Source organism: Cyanistes caeruleus, chromosome 29, assembly GCF_971803275.1.
Source record: "Cyanistes caeruleus chromosome 29, bCyaCae1.hap1.1, whole genome shotgun sequence".
NCBI lineage: Eukaryota > Metazoa > Chordata > Aves > Passeriformes > Paridae > Cyanistes > Cyanistes caeruleus.
In genome coordinates this window covers 219,400-238,134 of record NC_141729.1, presented here as the reverse complement: position 1 = coordinate 238,134, position 18,735 = coordinate 219,400, and the positions used below count along the sequence as shown (strand labels likewise).

The window sequence follows — 18,735 nt, the reverse complement described above, 5'->3', positions numbered from 1 at the left end:
GAGAGAGAGACAGAGGAGTTACCAGGCATTCTTGGTGGTACATCCAGGATAAATGTTGGGGGCAGCCAGGTACATGGCTGGCAAGTCCCTTCTGTACACTGTGCTTGTCCCACATGCACCCATGCTGTCAAGCAACCATAATACAAGTTTTGAGGGGTGTCAGAGAGACTGTGACAGAGCACCACTAACTGGCAGGCCTGGAACTAGAAGCAATGACATCGATGGTACTGATGGTGCTGCCCCATCTGCAGAGAGCAGCAAGCAGTGGCTGAGCTGCACCAACTGCAACGTGGCACTGGGAAGGAGCTGGGAGTGCTGCTCTAGGTTCTGGAATGGAGGAGGCCAGCCTTGAGCCCCCCCGCCACCTCAGCTAGGGTGACTGACTGCACCCCACTCTCCCAGCAGTGACAAAAATCTTCCCCAGTGCCCACCCTGGACCACTTTCACACAACGGAAAACTGCAAAGGCAAAGCAACAGGAGCAGTGCCCCAGAGAGAAGCAGAGCCAAGGACTGTCTGGGGAGTGGGGCAGGCAGAGGGAGACATGAACATGCCCACAAGCATAAGCCTCTTGACTTTCATACACCCACAGAGAGCTCAGTGACAGAGAGGAGAGAGAAGGGAAAGGGAGGACAGAGCAAGTCATGCACATACAGCAGAGATCAGAGGACCAACTGCCCTTGCTTGGCAGCCTCCTACCAGTAGGAGGTAGTGCTGGACAGCTGGGGAGCACATATGCAACACCTTCCCCCCAGTGCCGCACTGTCAGCCCAGCAATGAGTGTGCAGAGAAAAATTATGCAACTAGGCTCAAGCGTGCTGTGCCAAGCACCTTGCCTTCAACCTGGTCTAGTCCCATTCCCACTCTAGGGAAGGCAGGGAGATCAGGAAATGCACAAGACTTGAGGGGTCATTCTGAGCTCAGTGGGGATCAATGTAAGAAATGTCCTAGGTCAAAGGTGGGTGCCATGTCATCAGCCCCTACAAGTGTCATATTCCTGTACCCACCACTCCTGCATCCCTACTGCCCTGACATTCCCCAGCAGCACCCTGCCAAGGTCTGCCCCCATTCTGGCTTCAGCAACCTCAATGCTTTCCTCTACATGGCTGGCAGAGGCAGTAGCTGCATCTCCCAGAACAGTGAGCAGAGGCAGTAGGCCACGGCCCCACAGAACTGGGACGTGCTTCATCTGACCCACAGCTCTGCCAGTGCCCAGCTGTGCCCCTTGGGAAGGGGGATACCAAGGCACCAGCTCCAAGGGCTGGTCTCATCTGCCACAAGGCTGCACAGTTACTGCTCATGTATGAAGGGGGTACTTCTGCTCAGACCCTATACAAACACAATCGAGTCCCTGGACTGGCTTTGTACAAAGACCACCCCTCTGCCTGTAGCCCAGCGTAACCAGGAGTAACAACTCGGTGACCCTGTCACTGGGGACGATCACCCCGAGCACCCAGGGTGCTGTCACTGCAGCAGCAGCCCTTGGCACTGTGGCTGCAGTGGGGTGCTGTGCACACAGCTGGCTGAAACATCACTGCAGACCAGGGCACCCTGTGCCCACAGCACCCAGGAGCAGGCTATCATTAGAGACACACTGCTGCCTACCCCCAGTCTTTTGCTGCAGCACAGCAAACCCTCCCTGCAAGCCAAGAGCTGGGAACAGCCCCGCCACACGTTCCCCAGGAGAATATGCATGACCAGCAGCTCAGTGCAGGCAGCAATATGGAGAACCAGGACAGAAGGAAGAGCAAGGATAGGGTTACCTCAAAAGAGGCCATTTGAGGGGTCACTGCTTCCCCCTTTTCAGGCTGGCTCGTTTCACTATCTGAGCCCCCATCCTGCCCCCAGAGACCTCTGGTTTCGGGACACGCACTCGCACCTCCTCCTGAGGAAGCCGCAGGGGCAGGAAGCAGGACATCACCCAGGTGAACAGACAGACACAGAGAAGAGGACAGGAGAGGGAAAGGTAGAGTCAGTTGGCAGGCAGAAAACACCAAGCAAGAAGACTGGTGCAGTGGGCAGTATTTGCCCCTGGAAGTCTTAGAGGGGAAACAGGAGAGGAGTACAGGGCAGAAGAAAGGACAGAGTGTGACATTGTCCCAGAGCCTGAGAGTCCTGCAGAACTCCTGAGAGTCCTGGGTGCAGGCTGCCTGCAACACACAGTTAAGAGCCACACTGTACCTTGGCACCCAGACCATCCTGACGCAAGATGGAGTATTTCATGAAGTGATCATCCTCAGCCTCCAGGTCTTGGGGCTCCTGTAGGGAGCCCTCCAGAATCAGCTCCTCCTGTTCCTGCCTGTCATCCATGACACCAGGGCCCAGATGACGCACCACCTTCCGGATAATCTGTGGAGACCCACACAGCTGGGCGTCACAGCTAGCCCCAGGGCACCGTGACTCCCTCCTCACCCGGTCTGGTCCTAAACTGCAGGTGGTGTGCAGCCTCTGTGTGTCCCATGAGCTGGAGAAGTGCCGTGACTGTAACCGAAGACAGCGGGGCACGAATGCCCTACATGGGCCTCACGCTAACGGGCTGGAGGGGAGAAGGGAAAGGCTGCGGCATGCCCTTGCCCATATCTTGCCGCTGATCACTCACCTTCTTGGTGATGATATTGCCTTGATCATCTGTGAACTGCTCCTCAGTCACCTGCTCTCCAGGGAGATGAAGGGCTTCATTCCCCTGCAGGAACGGAAGGGAGATCAGAGCACGCGAGGGAAACGAGGGAAGTTGTTTTGCAGGTAGAAAAATGCCCCTGGCATGCACCCCACAGCCTCTGTCTCCCACCCTGCCCTGCCCCTTCACTGCTTTCCTCTGCACCGGCTCTAGAGCTGCTCTCTCAGCTGCCCCGCTCGTTACCTTCAGCAGGACGCGCCGGCGGACGACTCTGGCGGAGAGAGCCTCCTCGTCATCCGCCAGCCCCGGGCTCTCCCCGAGCTCCTTGTCCAGCTCACGATGGGCGTGTTTGAGCAGGAAGCGGACAGAGCCCCTGACGATGTGCATGACGTTCTGGCAGCTGACCAGGAAGAAGGCCAGAAGCACCAGAGCGATCAGCAGCTGGGCCAGGAAAGCCCACATCGTGCCTCCGCCCGCACAGCCGCGCGTGTGCCGCGGCTCTGAGCCCGCCGTCAGAACTCAGCCATGCTGAGGGCCGGGTGCTGGCCTGCGGCTGTGAGCCTGCCCACGCAGTGCCCCGGCTCTGCGGGAGCTGCTGTAAGCTCAGCTGCCGCAGCTCTGCTGGCTGTGGGCGGCGAGAAGGGAGCGGGCAGCTGGGCGTCCTTCGCAGTCACAGCTTCGCTCGAGGTCATGTGCCCAGGACTGCCCCGGCCCGCCTGGAAGCAGGACAGCTCTGTCCCTCTGCTCTGTCAGCTTGCCCAACAGCCTGTCCTCCTGACTACGGTGGGAGGGCAGTGTGCAGTCTTCCATTACAGGACAAACGAAGCCCTGGGCAAAAGCCAGGGCTTTGGGGTGTCTTTGGAATCACATGTGACTCAGGTAACACACACGGTGCAGCTGAACAGCCACCTCCAAGCACGGCCGTGCTGCCGGGATGGCTGTGCGTGCCCTGGCTGGGGGAAGGTGCTTGCCCTCACCTTGTACCTGCTGGCTCTGTGTGACCGTGGCATCAAGCCCACCACCCAGCCTGGCCCCTAGACCAACTCTATTTCTAGCTCCAGCAGGCTGTTGGGCTGGCAGCCAGGGCAGATACTCAATAAGGAACAAGCCTGGGAGGGTGACTGGGTTATAAATGGAGAGCAAGAGCTCAGGTATCAAGCACTGCAGGCTATTCCGGACTGAGAGGCACCCCAGGGGGCAGGAAGTATGCCAGAAGAGTTGAGGAGCTAGCACCTGGTCTGCCTGACTGGCCTTGCAGCAGGCTCCAGAAGAGGCCACCACTTCCTGCAGGGCTGAGTCCCCTGCTCCCACCCTCACCTGCCCAAAGAAGCGGCTGTCGGACGACTCCTGCCAGCCGCCTGTGGGGTGCTGAGGCTGCCGGTCGCTGTCCTCTGTAGAGCTGATCCGCATCAGCTCCATGGCTGGCATCAGGACCTGCTCTTGCTCCTGGCCCTGTGCCCCGGAGGCTGTGGTGTGCGTTGGGAGCAGCTTTTGGGTGACTCCCTCCTGCCAGGAGCCCGCTGTCAGGTCCTGTAGGCAGGAGATAAAGGAGCCTTCTGCATTCCAGTCCCTCAGCCTGGGCACCAGAGAGGGACAGGGATAGGGAGAGAGAGACAGAAAGAGAGAGGCAGTCAGCTTTGCACGGAGTGCTGCACCCTGAGCACCAGCCGAGCTCCGGCAGGCACACCGGCGCAGCCTGCACCCCAGAGGCGCTGGCTCCACTCCCCAGCTCACGGCACTGCTGGGCATCTGGCAGAAGCAGCACAAAATACACAGATGCACAAAAAGGCACAGGCCACCTCTATGCTATGCTCCCTGCCCATCCCACAGCCTCATGGTTTGGCTGCCAGTCTTAGGCAAGAGTGTGCTGTGCTCTCATGGTCTAGTGTGGTCTAGCTCTAATGTCATCTAATGCTGTGGAGCATTTCTGGGTGCTGCCAGGGACCTCGTGGGTTCCTGCCACTGGGAATGGGGGAGCAGGCAGCCCAGGTTAGGGTTAGCTCTGGTAAGTACAACCTACATGCAGGGCCTGGCTGACTAGGGTCCTTCCCAGGTGCTCTGCAAGGAGCCCTCCAGAGCATTGCCAGAAAAGTGTGAGACACTCGGCCCAACCATTGTTCTATGTACTGCAGATGCCTGGGCTCCAGAGTGGGAGGCCAGCAGGGAAGCAAGCAAAGCAGGGAGATTATTTCAGCTGGCGAGCACAGGGCAGTAGCTGGCAAAGCAGTTGTGCTCCCCTACCATGGTCACCCTGGTGCCCCAGGCTGTAGTACCTGTCTGCACTCCTCTCCACAGCATGGCTAAAGGTAGGTGATGTCATGATCCTGGTTTGCACCTTCTGCTGAACTGAAACAAAAGAGACTTCACTCTCCGGGTCCTGCTCCCCAGTCCCTGGTTGATGATCACCAGATGGCATCTTCCCCTCTGGCCTCTGCCCCTCCTCCTGCTCTAGAAGGTCAATCAGGCCATTCATGGCATCTGAGTCCACTGTGTCATCCTCAACCAGGTCCATAGAGCCCATGTGGTCTGGGCCATGAGCATCTGCTAGAAGTTGCCCTGGGAACCGGCCTTCGCTTGTGGCATCCGAGTCCTCAGCCTTGCTGCACTCCAGAGAGGAGTCCTCAGCAGTCACCAGCGAGGGGGTGAGCCCTGAGGACCACACCTGCATGTCGGACATCTCCATCAGGGCATCCTGCTCAGTGGCAGCCATGGGGATAGCATCCATGATGGCCACCTCATTCCAGTACTGGTCGGCACGCAGCGGGGATGGCAGTGTGTAATGCAGGGAGGCAGGGGACAGCAGCTCGTCCTGCAGTGAAGCGTAACCTATATGGGCAGACAGAGGCATCATGTCCAGCAGCCATCTCACACACGCACAAGCACAGTAGGACAAAAGGGAAACAGCTTCTGGGAGGATGACTGCCCCAAGGACAGCAAAGGTCATGCCACAGCCCTGTGCCCAGGCTGAGCAGGGCTGTGCTCACAGCAGCGGCTGCTTTCACATGGTCCCTGCAAATGCTGCCATGCCTCCCTTCAAGTCCTGGGGCTGCTCTGGGCAGGTCCTGGGACTGCCTCCTCCCTGTAAGGAGGACTGGGCTGGTGTTCACACGATGCTCCATCCACACTGAAGGACACAGCGCCCTCTTTGCTACCTTGCTCCATCAGACCCCTGGTCCCTGCCCACAGCCCCCATCCAGCATCAGCTGGCTGGCAGTTAGCCTGGAGTTCAAGTAGCCGAGTCTGACAGGCACCAACTCTCAAAGCCAAACACTGTCCACAGCCCAGAGGAGCAGGCTGGAAGTACCATGAGCAGAGAAGGATGGCCCTGGAACATGCCATGCACCTTGGGGTCAAGGCCCTGCAGAAGGCAGTCAGGGCCTTACAACCCTGTTAGTGTCTCCAGGGCTACAAGCCACTGTTATATCTCATCGCCCAGGATGTGCACAGCTCAGGCATATCTATATGAATTACAACCAAGCCAGGCACTCCCACCCATGCAGGTGGCTTTGCTCAGCCTTTTTCAGCTTTGAGCCATTTTTTCACCCCTGGATATCAGCAGTGAACCTGTTCTGCTCCCCTGGCAGCCAGGGAATGGCAACCACAGCCAAGGCACAGGGTACAGCTGGCACCCCTGGCACAGAAAGGGCACCTCACACATGGACACCCAGGTGCCTGGCCAGGAGCATGCAGTGCAGTGCCAGCAAGGGAAGGAACATGGGACTGTGCAGGAGAAGGCCTGGGATGGCTGCCTGCAAGCATGACAGCTGTAAGAGGGGTAGTCCCTGATGACATGCAGTCGCTGGAGCAGGATGCGGCTCCCAGAGGGCTTAGCTGAGGTGGAGACAGTGGAGACAGGCAGTGGAAGATGAGAGGAGAGGCCAGGATGAGCTCAGAGGAGACAGGTGAAAACAAGTGACCCACAGGAGTGCCCGCACCTGGCAGCACTAGGTGGCATGTTAGAGAAAACAGAACAAGGGGAGAGACAGAGAGGGAGAGAGCGATGAGCCAGTGCTGCAGGGGCAGAGCCACCGTGCAGGGCTGTAGCAGCACAAAGCCCTGCCCCTTTCTGGTGTGCCGGCTCCCCAGCAGCATATGCCACAGCTGACTCCGGCTGTGTCCCCACATCCAGGCATACCACCACAGCTGTACAGCCAGGACTCAGTGAGCTCCCTGGCCGCTGAACAGCTTGCATAGCCAGAGGCACCTCTCACTGGCACACTGAGGTAAGAAACACCTGGAGAGTTTCTGAGAAAGCAGGATGGCAGAGCCAAGCTTTCTGCAGCATAAGCCCCAGTGAAGAGGCCACATGTGTCAGCAATGTGCCCACTCAGTTCTCAGTGGGTGCAACCTGGTCAGGCAAGACACCAGCCCCAGTCTCTGCACAGACTGTGGCCTCAAGGGCCCTCCTGCATTCCCTGCCAGAAGCTGGGCTCACCATTCATCTGGGATGGTGAGAGGGAGTAGTCTCTGTCCGTGTAGCGCCAGCTTCCCTTCAGGCTGCGGCTCAGCCGACCCGAGCCCTCCAGCATGTTGACAATCTCGCTGCGGTCAATGTTCCTCAGTGCCGTGTACAGGTTCTCAACTGCAAGGGGAAGATAGTGCCAGCAAACTAGTCACTTGGGAAGACACAGCCGTGCCCCAGACACCCTCCAGGTGGGCAGGGAAGGCAGATATGCATGAACCACCACTGTAAAGCCAGCCAGTGATCCTTGAAGATGCACACACTGCTCTGCTCTGCCACCTCTGTGTCTGGAAAAGGGCACCACAACTACTCACTCTTGACATTCTTGCCCTCGCGGCTGGCCCAGAGGTTGAGTAAGGCTATGCTCTGCTCCAGAAGGGAGTTGGGGTTCTCCACACGTATCCTGTTGATGTCATCCACCCCAAACTGCAGCTCACGTGCCAGCTCTGGGGAAAACACCACATCAGTATCATACCCTCTGGTGCCCATCACAAGGCTAGGGATGTTGTGAAGTGCTCAGCCAGGACCAATGCAGAAACCCTCTGTTATATGTAACTGTGCACAGCAGAACATGCAGGAGCTGGGATGGGGCAGGGGCTGAAGCCCTCCTGCTCAGGTTGGCTATGACTAGCACAATAGGGTCTCATGCTAAGAAGTGTAGGGTCTGCCATTGGATTGTGTGGCTGCAACCAACAGCAGCAATATGTACAGCTCATAACAAAGCCCTAGCCTGCCACCCTTGTGTGTGGATATGTGCACAGCCATGGAAAAGTTCATTTCAGTGCCCTGGAATGCTCACAGCAGGGGTGCAGCACAAAGCAGTCTCTACACCTGGCAGCACACTTCCAGCCTCCCTAAGTGTCAGCTTTGCAAGGAGTGTTGTGCATCCTCAGAACTGTCAGGTGTGGACTCACCGGCCCAGCTGAGGCCCAGCTGTTCTGCTATGTCAACCATCTTCTGGTCTGCCTTGTCTGTGCTGCTCAGAGAGCCTGGAGGAGAAGAGGGAGTCAGCCCAGCTGCACAGGGCCTTGCACCAGAGTGGTGAGGGGAATGGGGTGCTGGCTCTGGGGGTCACACAGACCCATAGGCATAGCACTGCCCTGCAGGTAGGGCCAAGGAAACCTTCAGGGAAAGGGAAGTTGCTGTAAGTGCAACTGTGACAGGACCATCCCAGCCTTCCCACTGGCTTGAGAACCCCATGTGCAGGTAGTGAGTGGGCTGGAATGGTCCCAGCAGGCTGCGTACCAAAACTGGTCTCACTTAGAATGCTGTATCGCTCCCGCAGAGACAATGGCGTCAGTGTCCTCCTTCGCTCATCACTGCCACTGCCCTGTAAAAGTGGTGACAAAACAAGGGGTCAACAGCTTGGAAAGAGGGCAACTGCTCTGCCCTGACATGAATGCTTCTCCTTCAGCTCCAGAGTGGCATGATGTGGTCAAATGGAGCAGGTGAAGAAGAAAGCTAACAGCAAGGGCTGTCCCCTGCACTTGGGGAGGGGATGTGCCCTCACTGCCCCCTGTCAGAGTGCCAAAGACTGACCTTGGTGCAGGGTGGTATGCTGATGTTCAGGTGGCAGAGCACATGCTGGAGGTCTTCATATTTCATGGCCTTGCGCAAGAATGACAGGGAGCCACTGGCTTCCCGGCTGCTGTCCCGGACCTGAGTGCCAGAGCCCAGTTAGGTGGCTTGGCACAAGGAAGGGCCCTGACTGCTTGCCCGGTCCTGTGCCCTGACATTACCTTGATGGGGATGACAAGACGATTCTCCCGGAAGGACTGGAAGAGGAAGGTGCGGGGCTGAGCAGCCTTCTTGACAGGCACCAGATTCCCTGAGAGTTCGACATGCAAAGGCATTCCCTCCACCACCTGCCCAAGAGCAGAAAATATACTCAGACACAGTGTAGAGCTGCTTATCCTGCTCCTGGATAGGGCAGGTAACCCTGACTCTCCTAGCCATGCCAGGGCCAGGCCCTTCCACTTGCATCAGCCTCCCCTCACTTTGTTATCCCTCTCCCTGCTGCCCTCCACACATGCTGCTGGGGACAAACCTCAATGTCCCTGCTGCGGGCCACCTCAGTGAAGTTCTCATGCTGCTCTAAAGTCTTGTCAACCTTGTCATCAGTCATGCAGTAGCAGCGCAGCCGGCCTTCTCGTGCATCATTCATCTTGGCAAACACCACAAATTTGGCCATGTAGGGCACGGCTGTCAGCTCCTTGTACAGCATGGTGGCAAAGTGCACAGCCTCAGCTGTGCGTGGGCAGTCGGCCAGCCAGAACCTGCAGGAGATCTGGGTTGGGGTGCTGCTGGGCGGTGGCAGAGAGCTGCCCCCTGCCCCCCTCAACAGCCAACTGGGCTGCAGAGGAAGCCCCAAGAGTTCTGGACACAGGTCTAGCCCCATCTGTGATGGGGACCCAGCCAAGTACAGATAATGGCCCCCTTCCTTCTGCACACCCAGCTTTCATGAGGGTTCCTGGAGTGTGCTCAGGCAACATGGGGGTCTTAAGGCTAGAGGAAACCACCCTGCATGTAGGAATAGGGCAGCACAGCAGTAAGGGGCTTTTCCCGGCAAAGGCTGTAGTAAGGTCCAAGGAGTACCAGATATCCTGAGATGGACACGTTTGCCCAGGACTCACCTGGCAGACACATTGGTGGTAAAGTTAGCACACTCATTTTCATAGACCAGCTTTGTGGTGCCTGTTATGTCTTCCCACTGGGCTTGGGCTGTCCCTCCTGCAGCAGAAAGCAAGGGTGATCATACTGTCTCTTTCCATAAGCCCAGGGTCTGCATCCCCCAGGCATTTGCTTTCTCCACAGCTGCACCCTTTACTGAGCTCCCTGGAGCTGCATCCCCCTGAGGCAGCCCAGCCCATCCCCGTGGAGAGCACACTTGTAGTCTCACCAATCACACTGCAGAGCAGACGTAGGCTGGTGGTGTCACCCTCACCACTGTCTCGGGGATTGTCCTTCCAGGATGGTGGCAGTGGGATACGGAGGCCAATGGGGCGGTGGAACTTCCTCCGTCGTGGTTCCACTGTGACAATGGGGCTGAAGGTCGCTTGGTTCCCCAGCAGCTTAGTCACCAACTCATCAGGCACAGGCTGTGCCTGTGGGTAGTACAAGGATGGGAATCAGGGATGATTTTTCCCCAGGCTGGGACACAGTCTGGGCTTGCTGCCCACCCCTGACCGCAGAAGTATGTCTAGGCCTCAGGCCTGGCTCTCTGAGGCTCACCTGCAGGGCCAGCCTCACTCTTTTGGTGACAGCAGTGTCTGGGAAGGTGGCCTGTACCATGGGCACCAGTGTGCTTTTCAAACACCCTCCTTCAGGGCCAATCATATCACAGTCCTGGCAAATCCGGGACATGACCACGAAGTAGAGAGGGAAGTCGGTGGTGATGATGCGGCAGACCCTCTTTTTATCCAGCTCCTCTTGGCTCTCCAGCTCTGCGAGGGCAGGACAGCCATCAGTGCTCATCCACCAAGCCTGTGTCTGACACTCAACACTCCTCCGTGCTACACTGACCAACTCCCTCAGCCCCATTCCACCATGCGGGCCACCACAGCCCTGCCTGCAGGAAGCTGTGAGGTGTAGAGCCCCTACCCTCCTGGCACGCTCACCCTCGTCCATGCCATTGAGCAGCTGGTCCATGTAGCTCTCCTCATAGCGGTTGCGGTGCTCCTTCCAGACAGAGCCGTTCTCACTGCGCAGCACTACCAGCTCACGGTCTCCACGTCCATACGAGGCAAAGTGTGGAATCTCCACAATGACAGGGCTGTAGACAGCAGAGGAAGGCCACACGAGCTGCCACAAGGACATGCAGGCAGCAGGATGGCCCTGGGCAGAGTGCCTGCCCATGCTGTGCAGCTGCTGGGGGAAGAAGGACTGCTGATCTCCCTCTCTCTGGGAAAGAGGACTCTGCACGTGGTGGGACAGGGCTGCTCAGGGCTTTTCTGCCACTGTTCTGTTACTCTTGAATGACCCATGCCAGAAACATGTCATGCCCAACAAGAGGATCTCTCCTCTGCCAACCTCAAGGAGCAGAGATGGGCAGAGGTCTTGCCCTGGATGGCAAAGCCCTCCAGATGAGCCCAGATCTGTTCCCAGTCCTGAGGGATGACCCTGGTGTGGGCAGCCCAATCTGCTCTTTTCCCAGCTGTGCTCACCTGAGGAATTGGGCACCAGCAGGCCCCAGAGCAATGATCCGACTGCTCAGACCCTCCTCCTCAGCCAGGGGTGGGGGTGCAGGTAGCTTTTGGGGCTTCACCAGGCGGCAGGTGATGCGGGTCGGTGCAGCACAGGCACGGGGCGGGATGACCACACGCAGACCGTGGTGCCGGCTGCCCCGCATGGAGCCACCACGAGCATCCACCATGAAGCTTACCAGGAACCTGGAGTGGACAGAGGCGTGAGCATGTGGGCACCTTGCAGCCAGCTGATGAACAGAGCATGCGTGTGCTGCACAGGCTGGGCACTCACCCTGTATGCACAGGGCTGGCCACCGGGCTGATGTTATCCGAGGTCTCAGTGGCAGGGCTGCTGGGGATCAGGGAGTCCTCGTCGAACTCTTTGGAGGGCTGTGTAAGGCAGGGAAGAGAACCTGTGGACAAAGGGTCCTATCTGGGGGTGTTGAGCCTGCCCACCCTTACACAATCCTCGCTGGACAGTCCTGTACCACCGGGTCAATGCCCATTACCCATCACACACTTGAACTATGTGGTGATGGGGGAACTGCCCCAGCAGGGAATGCCTGGGGGAGGCCATGGCAGGCTGTATCTCATGCTCACCTCCTGTGGGGACACCGAGGGTGCATGCAGCAGGCTGACTTGCTCAGCTTCTGTCTCCACAGGTCCTACCTGCTCAGTCTCCTCAGCTCTGGTCACTACAGTTTCAGGTGGGATGCAGGGGACCTGCAGGACAGCTGGAGACTCCACCCTGGCAGGAGAGGGTAGTGACAGCCACAGAAATGGGAGGGTCCCTCAGCCCCTACCCATCCCCACAGAGTCCTGGAACCACTAGACAAAAGCAAACTAAACAGCAGTCCCATGTCCTGATGCAGAAACAGCATTGACTAGCTTCCCTTGCCATGCCAACCGGTGAGGGTTCAGTGATCTGTTCCTTTCCTGGAGCCCAATGCAGGAAGCCCAGCCCAGCATAAGGCTGGTCCTGTGTCCTGTACCTGTTCCCTCCCCACCATACAGTGTCTCTTACGTTTGCTCCAGTATCGCTGTGGTCATGAACTCCAGTCTCTCCCTTTTGTCTTCCTGGTCTCCGAGATCAGGTGTCTTGGGTTTTGGTGCAATCAGCTCTTCCTCTGAAACCAAGAGCTGGCTCAGCAAGCAGAGGCAGACAGACAAGGGAACACAGGGATATGCAGCCCTTGCCCCTACCCCTCCCCAGGGCTGGAGCCAGGGCCCATACCTGCCCACTGCTTGAGACACTCACTTGCCCCCTGGGTCTCAGCCAGACATAGAGGGGGCTTTGCTGTCTGCCAGAATGGGTCTTCTGGCAGGGCAAGGCCCATGCAGCAGGCCAGTGGGACAGGAGCTCTGGGAGCCATTGGGAAATCTGGCTGCTCACTAACCTCTTTCTCACAGCACCAAACACAGTGCAGAGACTTCAAAGGACACCTTACACTTCAACGTCTGGGTCAGGGACATAGGCACAACTTGGGGTGCAGGAGGCTGCCCTAACACTACGCCCTACTGAAGGCACAGAGCTCTGCTAATGCTACCACTGGTCCCATTAATACCTGCTAACTAGCTCATCAGAATTTGGCTCTGGCCAGTCCCCTGTGGGAGGGTGTCCAGCACCTCCCAAAGCAGACAGAGTGCCCAGAAATGGGGAGGGGACCACAGCAGCAAAGAGACTCTTGAGCTCTCAGGTTAATCCCTGCTCTGGACAGGATGGCATGGGGCAATTGCGGAGGGACACCAGTGTTTGTCACAGTTACAGGTTCTTCCATCTGCCATGGACAGGTCCTGGGTCTGACAAGGGAGTCAGGGTCCTCCTGAGTGGGAGGATGCCTATTCATGCAGTCACACCAAAGCAAGCAGCATGGGCATGGATTCACAGGGTAGGATGGCAGGGTTATCACTGGAGAGCACCAGATCAGCAGCAAGGCTCAGCAGATGGATATGGCGTGTGGATGGTTAGTGGCCACGGGGTGAAATGGGCCATTGAGCTGGGACAGGGGGACACATTTCATACCCATTACTGTGACATGAGCAGTGCCTGCAAAGTAAGAAGAGGCAAAAGTGAGGTACTGGTGGGAGGGTGCAGGAGCAAACCAGCTGCAGCTGGGCTGAGAGCTGGTACCCTCCGGCAGAGCAAGGCACAGTGGGGGTTCTGCATGCCCAAGGGCTCTCTGCACAGTCCTTGGGGCATGGGATCGTGGAGATGTCCAGACATATCCCTCTTGCATAGTGCCGGGAAGCACCCAAGCCAGGAGGTGCCACCTCAAGAGTCTGGTGGGCTTCCCTCATCCTCTCTGCAAGACCACAGCAGGGCCCACAGAGCTCCCCCACACTGGGGGTGTCCCTGTTCCAGCAGGAACACTAGTGTCATCCCCATGACTGCTGCTTGCCACACTGACCCAGCTGGCAGATCTCTGAGATGGTGTGACCCAACTCCCACCCCTCACCTTCATCCTCTGATACATCCAGAATCTCATCTACAGTCTCTGGGAAGCTCATGCGGTGCTTGTCGCCAACTGACTGTGGGAGCAGAGCAGAGTCAAAGGAAGCCAGCATTTTTCTGCACAGCTATCTGCAGCCCCCTCCTTGCACCTAGGCGAGGCACCCAGCTGCAGACCTTTCCCTGGCTGTTCCCAGTCCCAGCCCTCTTTCACAGCATCCTGGTCCTAGTACCAGGGGCTCACCGGGATGTCGGTTTCCTCTGTGACAATCTTGAGCACGTCTGTGACAGAAATGTAGCCAAGCCGCTTTGCAATGGCCAGGGGAGTGGTGCCATTCTGTGCACAGAGGAAAGACTGGGTCAGCAGCAGCAGCAGCTACGGGGCAGCTCAGGCAGCTGAGTAGGGAGGTGCAGGGAAGCGTTGTACTCACCGTGCTGATCTCGTTGGGAGATGCGCCATGCTTCAGCAGTAGTGTTACCACGTCCGTGTGGCCCTGCTGTGCTGCTTGGTGCAGGGGGGTGTAGCCCAGCTGCAGGGGAGGACAGAGGATGCTGCAATCAGTTCTGGAAGTCTGCTGCCCCAAAAATGCCCCCAGGCCTCACACATGGTGCTTTGTGCCTGGAGCATGAGGACAGCTCCACTTCCCCATCAACCTGCATGATGTTGCCCAGGGCAGAAGGGTCCTTGGAGCACAGGACACCTCTGTACCTTAGTCTTGGCATTGACATCCGCTTGGTGCTGCAGCAAGAACTTCACCAGCTTGATGTTCCCATAATGGCTGGCCACATGCAGCGGGGTATAGCCCATCTGAAAGACAAGATCAGGTCTCAGTCTGCCCTCACCACTGCTTACTGCCCTTCTGGCTTGGATATGCTGATGCCACAGGCAAGCCCTCACGCATGAAGGATGAGGCACACATGTGGGGGCTTCCCAAAAGCCCAAGACCAAAGCAGATGGGTTCAAACCATGCTGTGCCTGTGGGTACAGAGGTAATCTATAGAAACAGGTAAGAATCACCCCTCCAGAGAGGTGGGGGGAAGAGGAGGAAGAGTCCCCAGGACACAGACAAAATGGTAAGGATGCCTGTTAGAAAGGAGTCTCTTGCACAAAGATAAAGAAAAGAAATGCTCTTCCCTGAGCAGGCCTAGAGGTAGTACCCCCATGTGTTTCACCAAAGCCGTGGTCAATGCACTACTTTACCCTGGTCATTGCATCCACTGTGACTCCATGTTTCACTAGAACATCAGCAACTAGCACATGCCCCTCTTGGGCTGCAAGATGGAGAGGAGTCAGGCCACTCTGCAAAGAGAAGAGGTCTCAGCACAGTGGCACTGCCATCACTGCAGGTTCAGCAGCAGAGACTGTCAGGTCTCCAACCTGACAAGCTGACTGACACAGTGTACTGCTACCCAAACACAGGGAGGCACAGGGGCCTGGACGACCACCCAGATGCTGCTCTCTGCTGGCATGTTTGCCTCCAGCCTGGCAGGATGCGCTGGGACAACTTACCTTGTTGCCTAGGTTGCCGTTGGCTTGTTTGGAGAAAAGCAGTGCCACCATGTCTGCATGGCCCTCCTGGGAAGCCAGGTGGAGGGGAGTGACTCCCTGCATAGACTCAGCATTTGCAGAAGCCCCATACTGCAGCAGGCTGCTGGCCACTTCCATCTGGTTCTGCTTGGCAGCGATGTGAAGGGGGGTGTACCCATTCTGCAGGGAGAGAGGCTCATTGCAGTGCTCAGCTCTGCCAAGCAGACCAGAAGGGACAGGAGGTGCCACCCTGCCTCTGCAGACCAGGTCTGCCCTTCCTAGCTGCCTCCAGAGCGCAGGGATGCCCCCCATAGTGTCTCTCTGACAGCGACCAGCCCCGACTCTGATGCCAAATCCCACTCTTTCAGCCAAGTCAGCACGGGGGTGTCAAAGACCACCCACTTCAGGTTCGACTGATACAGGCTATCCTGAAGTTTTCTACACATGAATTTCTGCAGCAGTATGCAGCCTCTGGGAGCTGCAAAAAGCTGGGGCAGACAGCACACCTCCTGGAATGTGCCTGGCTGAGGTGTGGAGCTGAACTCCCAATACACAGCATTAGTATTCAGGCAGAGACTGCAGGGCCTTGAGTCCTGCCTCTGCTGCCACGCTGCAGGAGCCGAGCAGCTGGCAGCCACCCGCTGCCCAGGCTGACGTGCAGGCTGTCGGTGACGCAGAGCAGCGGGGGCTGGCGCTGGTACCGGCTGCTCCCGATGCCTGCCCAGCATGTCTGCCGGCAGCCTGCACAGGGGAGAGGAAAGTGCCAGATGGGGAGGGCTGGCACCACCAGCCACTTAGCTGTTTTGAAGATGCAGCTTTTGCAAACAACACGGGAAGCAAGGCGCCTGTTGGTGTGCTCTGTGGGGAGATGCTCCCCATGCTCAGGGAGAGACGGGTGACTCTCACAAGCTTGTGGGTTTTCTGACTCACTGCTTCATAGCTGCATGCAAACATTCGCCTGTGGTTTCCCAAACTGCCAGACTGCAGCGCTGCTCTGCAGGACTTGCCATGGAAACACATTCCCCACGCAGCAATCACCATGCTGCTAGCAGGGACCATCCCTGACACAGCCTATCTGCTGGAACAGGACCACTGACTGCTACCCTGCCTGCTCCACGTGGTGTGAGGACAGGCAGGCATGAGCAGCAGACATGGAGAAAGGCTGGTGGTGATCAGTCATTTAGACATTCCCTGAGTGCCAGGGCTGAGTGGCAGTGCTGGCCCCAAACTGGCAGGCACTGGACACACACCACATCCCCACATCCCTAGGGAAGCCCAGCTCAGACTTACCCAGGCTGAGTTATGTGGGGAGCTCCCCTTGGGAAGCAGCAGTTTGACAATCTCCAGGTTGTTGTGGTGCACAGCCACATGCAGTGGAGTCAGGCCATTCTGCAGTGGGGGAGACAGTACAGACAGGTGAGACAGAGCCTCTCCCCATACCAGACCTCTCCCCCCCACAGAAGCAACATTCACCTTCCCTGATGCATTGGGGTGAGCGTCATGTGCCAACAGCAACTCTGCCACATCCACCTTTCCATACTTGGCTGCAACGTGGAGAGGGGTAAATCCTTTCTGAGGAGAAAGGCAGCCCATCATAGAGTGGCAGAGATGAAGAGAGTGCTGGCGCCTGCTGCAACACAGGAGGAAGCTGCCCCTCCTGTGACAGGGACACTGTGCCACCAGCCTGCCCAGCCTTGCCCCAGCTGGGCGTCGCCTTCCACAGCAGTGGACTCAGCAGCCTACCTTGGTCATGCAGGTCTGAGAGGCTCCCTTCTCCAGCAGGGCCAGGGCTGTGTCCATGTGCCCCTCTCTGGCAGTGATGTGCAGGGGTGTGTGCCCTGCTGTGGTGGCCAGGTTGGGGTTAGCGTTGTTCTCCAAAAGGAGTTTGACCATGCCAGTGTGGCCAATGCGTGCAGCACAGTGCAGAGGAGTCTGGTCATCCTGTGAGGGTGGCAGAGAAGCTGTTTGGGCAGACCTGGACCAGTCCCGTCTTGCAATGCCAAAGGAGTCCCAGCCCTGCTCCCACTGTTGCACAGCCCCTGCTAGGCTGTGCTCTGGGCATGTGACAGCAAAGAAACCAGCACCAGCTGTTTCCAGAGCTGATTACCACACATGTCCTCTATACCTACCTTGGCCTTAGCATTGGCTTTGGCTTTGTTCTGAAGCAGGTACTTGGCCACATCTGTGTGCCCAGCTCGGGCTGCCATGTGTAGAGGAGTCTCTACTTTCTGCACCAAAGACAGGATAAAGTGGTAAGGCTAAAGGAGGGAAAATGCTTTCCTACACTCATTCCTCTGCTCTGAAAGAGAGGAGAGCAGTTCCTGCAACCCACAAAGCAGAGGGCACCAGGGACTTCTCAGGTGAACAGAGGCTGCAGGACCTGGATATCCTGCTGAACATCCCAATAAGCTGAGCTCCCAAAGCCCCAGTCAGGGTGGAACTCACCACGTTGGATACATTAGGAGAGGCTCCACGCTGCAGCAGAGTCTTGACAATGGGCAGGTGTCCCATGAAGGCAGCCACATGCAGGGGGGTCAGGCCAGACTGTGAAGAGAAAAAGACCAGAAACCAAGATGGGACTTAGAGCCTTGGCAATATCTCTTACTGTCCCCTCCTCCTTCTCCCTGGGGAAGGTCTCAGCACAGGCAAAATCTGAGTCCCCAGTCTGCTCCAGGGGCCTGGCGGGTGAGTGTGAAGGAAACACACAGAGCTGCTGTCTTCCCTGCATCTCCCTGCCCTTTAGGAAGATGCTGCCAGGCTAAATAGGTTCTGAGCTGCAAAGAGCACCAAGAAAGGTCCCTGGGGTATGGTAGAAGCAACAGGGACATCACATCCTGCCGTGTTATCCCCAGCACACATGCAGAAGCAAGAGAGAATGAGGATGGTCTCAGCCCACCTACCTCTGTTACAGCGTCAATGGAGGCACCTGTCTTCAGCAGCAGCTCCATGACACGGATGTGGTTTTTCTTGCAGGCAATATGGAGGGGCGTGAAGCCATTCTGCAGACAAGACAGACAGATGGACAGTCATTTGCAGGAGAACACTCCCTCTCCCCTGGTTCAGCCCACCCACCCTTTCTCACCAGAGCTCGAGAGTTGGGCTTGGCCCCCTTCTCCACCAGCAGCTTGGCCACACGGTGGTGTCCACAGTGTGCAGCCACGTGCAGGGGCGTGAGGTGGTCCAGGGTGATGTCGTCAATGTCAGCGCTGTACTGCAGGAGCAGGCGGACGCAGTCCAGGTGGTCACCCTGTGCTGCCATGTGGATCGGCGACAAGCCGTTCTGCGACCGTGGAGCAGGGCCTCAGGGCTGGGCCAGGAGAGGGTCCAGGCATCCCACCCAGTCCCTGCCTCGCACCCCCAGATACTACTCTAGGGCCGAAGAGACAGCTTGTTCCCCAGGGTGCTACCAGAGAGGAGCCCCAAAATCCCTCAGTGAGACTTACAGAGGAGTAATGTTGAGTGGAGGGAAGGGCCTGAAGAGCTGCTGCCTTGGGGC

The 18,735-nt window shown here is 57.6% G+C and overlaps 1 protein-coding gene across 22 annotated transcripts in view; it reads right to left on the bottom strand.

Annotated features, from left to right (window-relative positions):
• ANK1 (ankyrin 1) overlaps positions 1-18,735 on the bottom strand; it is a 55,773-nt gene that overhangs the window by 2,191 nt on the left and 34,847 nt on the right. For 5 of the 22 annotated variants that reach the window (XM_023940794.2, XM_086865390.1, XM_086865393.1 and 2 more), the window contains 34 exons: positions 18,322-18,519; positions 18,140-18,238; positions 17,685-17,783; positions 17,369-17,467; positions 16,983-17,180; positions 16,713-16,811; positions 16,530-16,628; positions 15,222-15,419; positions 14,913-15,011; positions 14,421-14,519; positions 14,143-14,241; positions 13,956-14,048; positions 13,719-13,791; positions 13,286-13,309; positions 12,287-12,389; positions 11,863-12,010; positions 11,555-11,652; positions 11,242-11,466; positions 10,696-10,850; positions 10,310-10,521; positions 9,978-10,182; positions 9,712-9,808; positions 9,126-9,354; positions 8,818-8,943; positions 8,618-8,737; positions 8,324-8,408; positions 7,993-8,067; positions 7,393-7,524; positions 7,052-7,198; positions 4,890-5,442; positions 3,934-4,192; positions 2,599-2,682; positions 2,181-2,348; positions 1,763-1,884 (listed from right to left, as the gene is read on the bottom strand). In XM_023940794.2, the coding sequence (XP_023796562.1) occupies positions 1,786-1,884; positions 2,181-2,348; positions 2,599-2,682; positions 3,934-4,192; positions 4,890-5,442; positions 7,052-7,198; positions 7,393-7,524; positions 7,993-8,067; positions 8,324-8,408; positions 8,618-8,737; positions 8,818-8,943; positions 9,126-9,354; positions 9,712-9,808; positions 9,978-10,182; positions 10,310-10,521; positions 10,696-10,850; positions 11,242-11,466; positions 11,555-11,652; positions 11,863-12,010; positions 12,287-12,389; positions 13,286-13,309; positions 13,719-13,791; positions 13,956-14,048; positions 14,143-14,241; positions 14,421-14,519; positions 14,913-15,011; positions 15,222-15,419; positions 16,530-16,628; positions 16,713-16,811; positions 16,983-17,180; positions 17,369-17,467; positions 17,685-17,783; positions 18,140-18,238; positions 18,322-18,519 (4,896 nt within the window). In that variant the 3' untranslated portion in view covers positions 1,763-1,785. Of the gene's footprint in view, positions 1-1,762; positions 1,885-2,180; positions 2,349-2,554; positions 2,683-2,859; positions 4,193-4,889; positions 5,443-6,041; positions 6,561-7,051; positions 7,199-7,392; positions 7,525-7,992; positions 8,068-8,323; positions 8,409-8,617; positions 8,738-8,817; positions 8,944-9,125; positions 9,355-9,711; positions 9,809-9,977; positions 10,183-10,309; positions 10,522-10,695; positions 10,851-11,241; positions 11,467-11,554; positions 11,653-11,862; positions 12,011-12,286; positions 12,390-13,285; positions 13,310-13,718; positions 13,792-13,955; positions 14,049-14,142; positions 14,242-14,420; positions 14,520-14,912; positions 15,012-15,221; positions 15,420-16,529; positions 16,629-16,712; positions 16,812-16,982; positions 17,181-17,368; positions 17,468-17,684; positions 17,784-18,139; positions 18,239-18,321; positions 18,520-18,735 lie in introns of those variants that run through there. The other 17 variants (XM_086865392.1, XM_086865389.1, XM_086865397.1 and 14 more) reach the window with 10 other exon arrangements.